General features: G+C 36.9%; 1 protein-coding gene across 1 annotated transcript; it reads left to right on the forward strand.

Moving 5' to 3' along the window:
* Nucleotides 1–8,261: 8,261 nt before the first annotated feature.
* LOC107794326 (ethylene-responsive transcription factor ERF025-like) lies at nt 8,262–9,485 on the forward strand. The gene has a single exon (XM_016616808.2). The coding sequence runs from the start codon at nt 8,327–8,329 to the stop codon at nt 8,915–8,917; it is 591 nt and encodes a 196-aa protein (XP_016472294.1). The 5' UTR covers nt 8,262–8,326; the 3' UTR covers nt 8,918–9,485.
* Nucleotides 9,486–12,277: the final 2,792 nt, after the last annotated feature.

Below are 12,277 nucleotides of genomic sequence, written 5' to 3' on the forward strand. Positions count from 1 at the left end.
AGCTTCTTGGGATTTACTAGAACCTAGCATAAAGCCCAACACTAAATACAATATTTGGTCTACTTGTCCTTACATACAATAAGGACCCGATCATACCCCTATACCATTTTTTTTCAACAGATGCGTCAGATTCATTCATGTCCAATCGCGTAGAAGTGTCTATATAAGTGTGAATTGTCTTTACCTTATCCATTTCAAACCTTTTAGGTAGTTCCTTGACATACGTTTGTTGATTTATCATCATGTCATTTACAGTTTGCTTAACTTGTAGCCAAAGAAAGAAGCTTAGCTAATCCATCAGGCTCATCTTAAATACACTTTCTATTAACTTTGCAAATTCATTTGTCACGACCTAAAACCGAACATGTCATGATGGCACCCATCACAGTACTAGGCAAGTCGACAATCACAAATAACTACGTTATTTTTTTAATTGAAAATAAGATGAAACAGATTTAACAGTAATAACTCTCATAAATAGTCGATAAGAAATACTGCGACTCAAATACAAAATTCTCGAAATCTGGGTGTTACTAAGTACATGAGCTACTAAAATGTCAACACAGTATAACTGTTAAAACAACTATCTAGAAAGATAAAAATGTGCTAATAACTTAAAAGAAGGAGAGTCGTGGTCTGCGGACGCCAAGGCAGCTACCTCAATAGTCTCTAAGCATATGAAGCTCCAAATCTAGCAACTGCCGTGCCCAGAAGTACCTGGATCTGCACACGAAGTGCAAAGTATAGTATGAGCACAACCGACCCAATGTACTCAATAAGTAACAGGACTAACCTTGGGCTAAAAGTAGTGACGAGCTCAGATAGGTACAATCCAAATCCAGATAATAACAGTAATAACTCAGAGAGAAATCCAATAATCAATTTATAGACAGTATAGAAATGTATGCATGCTTTCTAATTTTCAACTGTTTGAGCACAAATAGGATAGAATATGCCAAGTATGACTAATATGAGGAATGTCACATCTCGATATCTACATGTCAGACATGCATGCCAATTGTAATGCAACACAATGATAGAGCCATATACTCATGCTCTCGGAGTATTCAACCTCACAGCATGCTCAATCACTCAGTACTCTCAATCACTCAGCACTCTCAATCACACAGCACTCCCAATCACTTGGTACTTGCATTCAGTAGGTACCTGTGTCCCACTACTAGTATGTTAGGCTACGGAGGGGCGGATCCTTCCCAAGCACTAATATGAGCCAATCATGGTATGACTCAATAAAGCGTGTTGCTTCATGTAGCTCGTTCCCATAAACATTACTTATAATTAGGCCCTCGGCCTTACTCTGTCATCAATCTTTCCAGTCTCTCGGGCTCACAAGTCTCCTGACAATCAACCCAAACAATGATAACATGATGTAACAATAAATGGTGATGGAGACTAAGATATGATATGCAAATGATAGATGTGACAGACGCAATCAAAATTCCGCTTTTGTGGTTTCCATGAGGTCCCCCTGCCTTTGCTTCTGCAAACAAGGCTCCGCTACTGCGAAGTCGCACCAGATACCTCCTCTCCGTTTCTGCGAAAACTGCTGCCCCTCGCCCAAATCGCACCTGCACTCCTTTTTCCGCATCTGCGATCCCGCAGATGCCGACCAAACTCTCGCACATGCGCATCTCTTCAGCCCCAGCTAAAACCGCACATGCACATCCCAAACTCGCTTCTGTAGTCGCGCACCTGCGACCCAATTCTTCGCATATGCAATCGCACCAGACCTGAAGCACTTCAGCATTTCCCCAAGTCCAAATGCATTCTGATATCGACCCGAATCACTCCCGAGGCCTGCGGGACCACATCCAAACATACCAAAACATCCCAAAATGTCATACCAACTTAGTCGATATCTCAAATCATATCAATCAATACTCAAACCACGAATCGTACATTGATTCAAGCCTAATGAACTTGTGATCTTCTAACGTCCAAAACTAATGCCGAAACATACCAAACAAACTCCGATTAACCTCAACTTTTGTACACAAGTCATAAATGACATAACAGACCTATTCTAACTTTTGGAACTAGATTTCGAGCCAAGTAACCACAAAGTCAACTCTCGGTCAAACTTCTCAACTCTCCAAATTTTAACTTTTCTAATTTTCGTCAATTCAAGCTAAAATCATCTACGGATATCCAAATCAATATGCGGACACACTCTTAAGTCAAAAATTACCATACAGATCTATCGGATCCATCAAAACTCCATTTCGGAGTTAGTTACACATAAGTCAACATCCAGTCAACTCTTTCAATTTAGGCTTCCAACCTTGGGACTAAGTGTCCCACTTCATTCTGAAATATTCCCGGAACCAAATCAACCATCCCGGCAAGTCACATAACAACAAACAGATATGGAATAGGTAATAAATAGGGGAACGGGGCTATAATATTCAAATGATTGGCCGGGTCATTTCATCACTACATAAAGATTCATTAGTAGCACCAAAAATGATATCATCAATTTAGACTTGAACAATAGGCATGCTTTTACCTTGCTTCATCAGAAATAGAGTATTGTCAATTTTATCTCTTGTGAACCCGTTTTCAAGTAAGAATTTTGATAATCTTTCGTAGTATGTCGTAGGTGCTTTCTTTATACCATACAATGCCTTGTCCAATTTGTAGAGATGATCAAGAAACTCATGGCTTGGAAAACATAGAGGTTGGCATACAAATAACTCTTTCTTTAGATACCCATTCATGAATGCACTTTTGACTTCTATTTGGTACATTTTGAAGCCCATGTAGGATACAAAATCAATGAGCATACTTATAGCCTTTATTCTTGAAACTAGTGTAAAAGTTTTATCATAGTCTATTCACTCTTCTTGATTGCAAACATGCACTGCCAGCCTTTTCTTATTCCTTATAATAGTACCTTGGTTGTCTAGATTGTTCCTAAAAATTCAACTGGTTACAATAATTATTTTGTTCTATGGTCGGGGTTCGAGATGTCATAATTTTCTTTCAAATAGATGAAGTTCTTTTTGCATAGCAACAATTCAATCAACATCTTGAAGAGCCTATATGATATTTTTAGGATCAATCATAGACAGGTAGGTAGATAAGGCACACATATTTCTCACTTTCAATCTATTCATGATTATAGAATTTACAGGAGTGAGAACACTTTAGATTGGATGAGAACTATTGTACTTTCAGTTTCTCACTTGTATTTCTAAGTATCACCATTTTTGTTTTTTGATATGTAGAGGAACCAGCTTTGTTGTCAGCATTCGTTTCACCATTAACCTATTTGGTTCCCCCTGTCTGTTGTACATCATGCTCTGCTTCCAGAGAATTGGTTCTTGTACTATCTCTCCTGACTCAACAATGTTCTCCCAAGTACCTTGATCTAATCCATCATCATAGGATTGTGTGAATCCAAATTCATCATTATCATGTAAGCTTTTCTCAACCAACTAATCAATTGCATCAACAATCACATGCACATTGTTTTCAATACAGAAGGTTATTTTGTTATATACTTTATAAGCCTTACTATATGAAGAGTATCCAAGGAATATGCTTCATCACTTTTTGCATCAAACATTTTTAGAGAATTGTTTACATTATTATATACAAAATACTTACTTCCTAATACTCTTAGGTGAGTTATATTGAGTTTACTGCTCTTAGGTAACTCATAGGGGGTCTTCTCAAATAAAGGTCTAATCATGAATCTATTGATTATATAGCAAGTAGTGTTTACAACCTCATCCCAAAACATTTTATGAAGGCTACTAGTAATTACCATGATTTTTGTCATATTCTCTAAGGTCCTATTTTTTCTTTCAACAACACCATTTTGCTGAGGGGTTCTAGGTGTAGAGAATCTATGATCAATGATATGACTCATATAATATTTAAGAAATTTAGCATTTTTAAATTCAGTACCATGATATGATCTAATGCTAGCTAACTAACTATCCAATTTTCTTCGCGGTTTCTTCACAAATACAATAAATAAATCATATGTGCCATCTTTAGAATCAAGAAACAAGGTCCATGTAAACCTAGAATATCCATTAATAATCACAAATACATACATCGTTTCACCTCTACTTTGAATCCTCATGGGACCACATAAATATGTGAGCAGTAGTTTCAAGGGACGCGAGGTACTTACAACTTTTTTTGATTTGAAAGAGGACTTGACATGTTTAACTTTTTGCACAAACTTCATATACTTTGTCTTCCTTGAACCTAGACTTCGAGCCTATTATCTCACAATAATGAACCATTATCAAGCACACTAAGATATGTTAGTTCATTTTCAGGAGAAGAGATAATATCATCTTTGTAAAATTTTTGTGCCTTTTTCCTTTAAGAACCAGGTTTCTAGAATTAAGACTAGTAATAATGCACACAGTAGAGGTAAATAGAATATGGTTCCCTCTATTACACATTTGAGATATACTCAGCAAGTTGTGTTTTAGACAATTAACATAATATATATTTTCTATTGCATGGAAGTAGGACTTACCACCTTTATCTATACCAATAATATCTCCTTTATTACCATCATCAAAACCCATACTCCATCCTTGTAAAGCTTTTAGTGTGAGAAATATTTTTTCTGTTATGTGTCGAGAGCAGGAACTCTCAACGTATCACATGTTCTTGCTTCCCCTGACCTTAGCTTGCAAAATAATTCAGAGGTTAGATTTGGATATCCATGCTAGCTTGCGTCATCCATTATAGCTTGAGTCCCTTTATTTTAGTAAAATGATTAAACAAATTATTTTTAGCTCATCCTAGAAGTCATGCATTTTTTAATGAAGAACCAGGTTTCACAATTATTTTCCTCTCAACATATTCAATATTTTTTTGAATTTCTTTGAACTTAGTCGTGCATGCATATTTAAAGTGCATTATCACTGTAGTGTGTGCACAAACAATTTTCACGAAGCGAGACATAATTACTTTGAGGTTATACGGGGTCTTGACCTTTTGTGTCCTCGTCCTATTCTATTTCTACTGTAGTTTGCCTGCAAGGTAGTTGGTATCATTGAAGAAATAGTCCATCCCAGAGTTCATTCTAATTCATACTTATTCTTTTCAGATTCTCTTGAATCCTCCTAATTTTTCTCACTCAGCAGCGAGATCATTATTAACCTTTTTCAGTTTACTATTTAGGTTTTCCTGAATCTCACTAGCATGACTCTTTCCCTTAGCAGGTGTATAAGAAGCTTTTTGTTTTCAATCTCTAAAATAAACTTTTCATTACTTAGAGTGAGAACCTGGTCCTTTAGATCTTTAATGGTGATCTGTAAGTTCTCCTTATTTAGTTCTAAAGTCTTTGTTTTTTAAATTTAAGAAACGCATATTCATTTATGAGTTTTTTCTTTTTCACCACATAGACTATGACATGCACCAATTAAGAGTTGAAACAATGAAGCCAATTTCTTTTTAGGGTAAATTTGAATATGTTTTTCATGAAAATTTATCTTAGTTTGGTCATCTTCCACATCAGAATCAGAATTGGACATTAATACAAGAACGCCTTTATTGTCTGAGTCAAATTCATCCTTGGCCATCGAGGATTGATCTTTGAAAAATCACCAGATCATCACCAGAGGTATTTTCCATAGCAGCTAGAGCCCTTTTTATAATCTTGTTAGCACTCTTCTTTGGCATCTTTCTCCTAGGAACTCGGTATTTCTTCTGATCTTTCACTTTATTAGAATTATTTTTTTCCACCCAGTCTCCGATATTAGGCTATTCCTGATAAAGTTATCGCGACTGTCACATTTGTAGCACCCATCAGTATTTCTCTTCTTTGGAGCCTTAGATTTAGAGGTACTACCCTTTCTTCATAAGACTATTCTTCCGTATAATGCATTGGAATCCACGTTTCAATAATGTTATATTATTATCGTCAGTTTCAAGATTTTTAGTGTCCTTGACAATCGGGTTCTTATCCTTACGAGGATCTGGTATCTAACGATTTTGTTACTTTAGCTCATAAGTCTTCATGTTTTTGATGATATCGTCAATGGTCATTATTTCAATATCTCTAGCTTATGTTATTGCATTAAACTGGCTTTCCCACGAAGTGGCAATATACTTAGAATATTTCTTAAAGTCGTATTTATGTGGATGATTTATCCAAGTGTGATTAACTCGTTGGTAATTATTGTAAACCTAGTATGCATCTATTGGATATCTTCCCCATCTCCATCTTGAAAAGTTCATACTGCCTTGTGAGCATGTCAATATTAGATTGTTTGACCCAATTTATTCCTTCATGAGCGATCTGCAAGGCATCCAAAATTTTCTTAACATTGGTGCACGCAGAGATTCGATTATACTCGCCAGGTCTAACAACACAAATTAATACCTTTTTAACCTTAGCATTCTTCTTCATAGGCTTAACATCTTTATCATTATACTGCTTCTGGGTTTTGGGGCCAGTTACTATACTCTTATCATCTTTTTTCATGGGAATATTAAGACTTTTCTGAATAATGTCCCAGAGATCTAAATCTTCGCTTTCCATAAAATTTTGCATCCTTGCTTTTTAACATCCATATGACTTTCTATTAAATAGTGGGTAGCCTTATGGTTGATTGTCCTTCTTGAACGCTTGGATGTGCAACCATCTCGAATCCTTTCAAGGTGTTAGCCTCCAGTTAAAAGAACCTGCTCTGATTATTATTTTAGGATGCACCTAGATACAAGAGGGGGTGAATTGTGTCATATCCAATTTTCGCGTGCCAAATAACCTCGTTCTTTGACAGAACTACTTTGACACAAAACTGAAAGTGATGTGCGAAAATATAAATAACACATCAATTTTACATGGAAAACTCTTTGCTCAAGGGAGTAAAAAATCACGACCTACCCTTGTCGGATTTGCCCTCAAAACTTCACAAACTTCAAAGAAAAATTTTAGGTTACAACTCAATAATCAAAGGGGCTAACTCTAGTACCTTAACCCCTACAATCAACCCAATTGTAGCTACCCTTGTTATGACTATAAAGTCTAGTCTAGAAAGCAAAATAAACTCTTCAGAACTTGATAAACTATGTTTACGCTTCTCAATAAGCAAAATAGGTTACAATTAGAGGACAATGACTCAACCTAAACACTAAAAAACTTAATCAACTTCGTCGTCAGGATCAAGTTCTTTAGATCCTCTGGTTGAATTTTTGAAAGCACATTCTTGCTATGATTGCCATTTAGTTTGGAGAATTCTTTGAAACTGTGTGAATAACGATAGAAGTGTTAACCTCAAATAGAAGCAACGTGATACTTTACATAGAAGTGAGGTTGGCCGACCAACTTTAGCTCTAAAACCTAAAATAATTCGGTTACCTCCTAAAGAAAAGAAATCCTAAATGATTCTATTTATCTCCTTAAAAGACTCATTCACATGCTTTTCCATTTCATGTAATTATTTTCATAATTAATGAATCCCGTTGGACCACGAATTTCCCCAATTATTAGCATATTGAAGAAATTCGACTGTCAGTACAAATTGTTTTGTCCAGCTCAACCCAACTTGCACTACAAAATAGTTTTCAGCTTCTGATCAGTAGATTTCAAGGGATGTGATTCTTTTGCAAATGTTTGTTAACCATCAAAAGCATTATAACCTCCGCTCGAAAAGTTTTATGAGAGAAATTCTAGAGTTGAGTCGTGGTTATTACTTTTTAAATAAGGAAGCTTTTCGCGTAAAAGTTCATTGTCTTATTTATTTTTCGCACAGAACCAAAGTTCAGACTCTTATTGAAGCAAGTGAACTATAGATGTTTTGGTAGGCAAATTCCTGAAGATGTGAGGGTCCCAGCGACAATACGATATCCTTTTTTAAGTCTATTTATATATTAAAAATGGTCAACAATTCATTCCGTTTAGGGCAAGACCCCATCAAAAAATATTGTGATAAGACATTAAATGGACATCATAAGGTGTTTATAACGCGTCTAGTTCTAGCTTTCCATTGGCTAAAATTTCATATGACGACTTAGACTAAAAATTTCAAGCTGCGATGTTGGCACCTGGTGCGACATAAGCAAACATGGCCTGACATAAGTACCTGATTTAGAAATAGGCTATGCTTCACATTTAACAGCTAAGTTATTAGCTTGCCCCAATTACGTGTGCGCTCCAAAGCCAGCACATGTCAAAAACAAATGCCTTTATTGGGTTTTAACATGAGCAGGTGATCCGCGACTTTCCCACGCTTACTGTCCAACCTTAAAATAGCCCAAATTCTCTCTCACAATCATCCAATATCCAAAGAAGCCTAAGTAGCAATAACTCCATTACTTGTAATATTGCATGGCTGATCATTTCTTTAACGTTACCCCAAGCGACAATCCTTCCCCTACAGAAAACTTCTCCCCCACTGGCTCTGCTTGTGGTAATGTACTATCACCTCGTAGGCATCCGAATTTTCGAGGAATTCGGCAAAGGAACGGAAAATGGGTGTCTGAAATTCGCGAGCCTCGGAAAACTACGCGTATTTGGCTAGGTACCTTCTCCACTCCTGAGATGGCTGCTGCTGCGTATGACGTTGCAGCTCTGGCATTAAAAGGCCCTGATGCGCCCTTAAATTTCCCAGATTCCGCTTACTCGTACCCCGTCCCGGCTTCTCTTTCGGCCGTGGACATTCGTGCTGCTGCTGCTAGAGCACCTCCAATTTCAGAAAGCAGTACTGAGGTGCTGCCTGAAACTAGAAATTATGAAGGCACTATAGCAGCACAGGGACAAACTGAGTTTGTGGATGAAGAGGAAATTTTCGGAATGCCGAAATTGCTGGACGAAATGGCAGAGGCAATGCTTGTTAGCCCGCCAAGGATGCATCAGTCAACATCTTACGATGAATCACCTGAAAATTCTGATGCAGATAGTCTCTGGAGCTATCCTTAAACTATGGCCCCAATGTACAGTCCAGAACTAGAATAACGGAACCACTATTACTACAAGTTAAGTGGGTTTTGCATTTGGACTTTTTTTTTTCCCTCCCTTTGAGAAACAGTTTTTGGAAAGGACGTGCGTTTGGATGTGAACAAGTAAGTACTTGTATTTCTGTTTTCTTCCTTTCAGCAAAAAAGGAAGTTACTTTACTTTTATTGAAAACACTGAGCTTTGACTTCTCAAAAATCAAAATTATAATTTTAGAAGTCAAGGGAAATTGTTTTCATGTTTTGAGTAACTTCTTCAAAATGAATACACCCATATAAACTTGGTGTATGGACTCTCTCTATAGTCTATAGGTGAGAAGTCCCTTTTCTTGTAATGTAGGAGTAATTAATTTTGATGAAGTCTGTTGGGTAAACTTAAAACTGTACTAGTACGGATGAAGCAGTAGTCAGAAAACAATGTCTTCCATCAAGAGAGCTTGCTAGCTATTTCAAGTGTGGAGTAATACTGTAAGAGTCAGAATGCCTTTAATATATTAATATATCTAGTTTACCCGGAAAAAAAAAAACAAGAATGCCTATGTCTACAGCTGTGGGAATTTCTTTGTTGTTGACATAATGAATGATATGATAGCTATGTTATTCATTAATAATATGATATCGCACATTCCGTAGTATTAATAGTTGTCTTATTAAATACTAATGTCTAGTACTATCTTTGTTCCAATTTATATGATGGAATATAAAAAAATTAAAAATAAGACGTTTGACATATAAGAGATCAAATATATGCAAAGTATTAAAATCATCATTTTAAAATGAGTAACGCTATTTTATGTCTTTTTATTTTCGTTCTCCTTATAAAAGAATACTTTTATATAAAATGCATCCCAACAAGTTATGTCATTAGAGTAAAATAAAAATATTAATTCTAGATTTTGGTTAGTTAACTTTTTCTTATTTTTTGTCATATCTTATTTGTTTTTAGCAGTATTTTGTAACACGGATTTTAAAACTATATGGAAAATTCTAAAAAAGATCAGTTTTAGAAGAGATAACAAGATATATTTATTCATAAATCTCATATTTGATTTACTTCACTTTAAATTTACTCTTAAAATGGTTCTTTATGTAACGACTCGACCGGTCGTTTTGACCTCTAGCGCGTCGTTCGACGGTTTAAGGCTTTAAGTAACTTCACTTCATGTTCCATGACTTGTACGTGTGGTCGAAATTGAATTTCGAGAAGTTCAGAATTGATTTAGAAAGACAATTCTAATTTCGGAAGGTTTAAGTTGGAAGAAGTGATTAAAGTTTGATTTTTGAGTAAACGATCTCGGAATCGGGATTTGAAGGTTCCAATAGGTTCGTATGATGATTTCGGACTTGGGCGTATATTCGGGTTGAGTATCGAGTGGACCGAAAGTATTTCAGCACTTATTATGGAAGGTTGGCATTTTGGAAGTTTAAGAATTTCTTGAGTTTGACTTGAAATGAATTTTGGTGTAATCGATGTCCGTTTGGAGTTTCGAGCCTTGGAATAGGTTCGTATCATGATTTGTGACTTGCACGTAAAGTTTCGCGTCATTCCGGGATGATTAAGTGCAATTCGGACGTGTTCGGCGAAGTTTGAAGGTTGGAAAGTTGAAAGAAAGGTTTTGGCCATCGATTCACAATTTGGATGTTGTTTTACGTGATTTGAGGCTTCGACTAAGTCCGTATCATGCTTTGGGATGTGTCAGTATGTTTGAACGGGGTCACGGGTGCGAATCAGATTAGAAACGAATCGAGTTTGGACTTGGGAGAAGTGCTGAGGCAACTGGGATCTGGTACAATCGCACTTGCGTGGAAAAGGCCGCAGGTGCGTCATTGTGGTCGAAAAAGCGACATTTGGACTGAGTTGGGATGGCTGGAGATGCGAGGATATTTTCGCATTTGTGAGCCCGCAGATGCGAAGGATGCACCGCAGAAGCGGAAAACGAGCTGGACAGTTGGGGTCATATAAGCGAAAGGTCTTCGCAAGTGCGGGAGCGCAGGAGCAAAATTTGGTCCGCAGAAGCGAATTTGCTTGGCTTGGAGAGAACCGCACCTGCGATGGATTTTTCCGCATGTGCGGAGCCGCAGAAGCGCAAGAAGTTCTGCAGGTACGGAAAATCAATTGGGCAGGTTGTTTTAAAAATCATGGTTTTGCTCATTTCACTCATTTCTCTCTTGGTTTGGGCGATTCTTAGAGAGTTTCAAGGGGAGATTTTCATCATCTATGGCAAGGTAAATTATTCCCACCTATTGTAAGATAAATACATGGCTTCTGTAAGGATTTAAACATAAAAATTAGTAAAAATTGTGAAATTTTGGTAGAAAACTTAGAATTTGGTATTTTTGGATTTTGTCCACGAAATTAGAAATGGAATTAGGAATAAATTATGTATTTGAGTTCGTGGTGTTATGAGTAATGATTATCTTCAAATATTTTCGGAATCCGGGCACGTGGCCCGCGGGTTGACTTTATCGACTTTTCAAGCGGAGTTGGAAATTATTATATATTGATTAATTATGGGTAATAGAGTATATATTTATGGATTTGCACATTATTTGACTAGTTTTGGAGAGACGAGCATCGGTTTGAAGTGTTAGAGTGGCGTTGGAGTCGGCTATAGATTTCGGAGCGAGGTAAGTTTCTTGTCTAACTCTGTGAGGGGGAACTACCCCTAGGTGATGTATTTGATCTGTGCTACTTGTTGCGGGGGCTACCTACGCACGAGGTGACAAGAGTCCATACGTAGCTAGATTCGTATTATATCCGGGTAGACTTAGGTTCCCGCCATGCTATAATTGTACTATTTGAGTTGTTCCTTACCTATTAAATTCCTTTATTTTACGTTACGACTTGAGACCTAGACTTACGTAGAGTGATAATTTGACTTGCGTAGAGATTTGATGGGTTTCATGATTAGCCGTGGAATAATTGTACTCATCTTATGAATTTCTCACGTGCTATGTGTTTTCTCTTAAAATTTATATCTCACATATTTATTCGTGAGTGGGGTCAAGAACCCGTTAAAGCTTCTTACTCTAATGGGATCAGGCCATTCGCCTCGGCAGGATTATGTACCACACTCTCATGCGAGCGGGTCGTTTGCCTCGGCAGTATAATAGATGTATCTATGGTTCGTAGCGTTCGACCCTCGACAGTGCACACAATATGATGGGATTGGGCCGTATGCCTCGACATTTCAATAAAATACTCTTACGAAATCGTGCGTAATATTTGACAAGAAACCAGTGTATCTGCGAGTTTTTCTGATTTGGATTGTGACGACCTATCTGGTGAGGTCCATTATATATATATATATATATATATATATAT

Source organism: Nicotiana tabacum, chromosome 13, assembly GCF_000715075.1.
Source record: "Nicotiana tabacum cultivar K326 chromosome 13, ASM71507v2, whole genome shotgun sequence".
NCBI lineage: Eukaryota > Viridiplantae > Streptophyta > Magnoliopsida > Solanales > Solanaceae > Nicotiana > Nicotiana tabacum.

Excerpts from the sequence above, each read along its gene's own strand:
- LOC107794326 (XM_016616808.2), top strand. The coding sequence starts at position 8,327 with ATGGCTGATCATTTCTTTAACGTTACCCCAAGCGACAATCCTTCCCCT.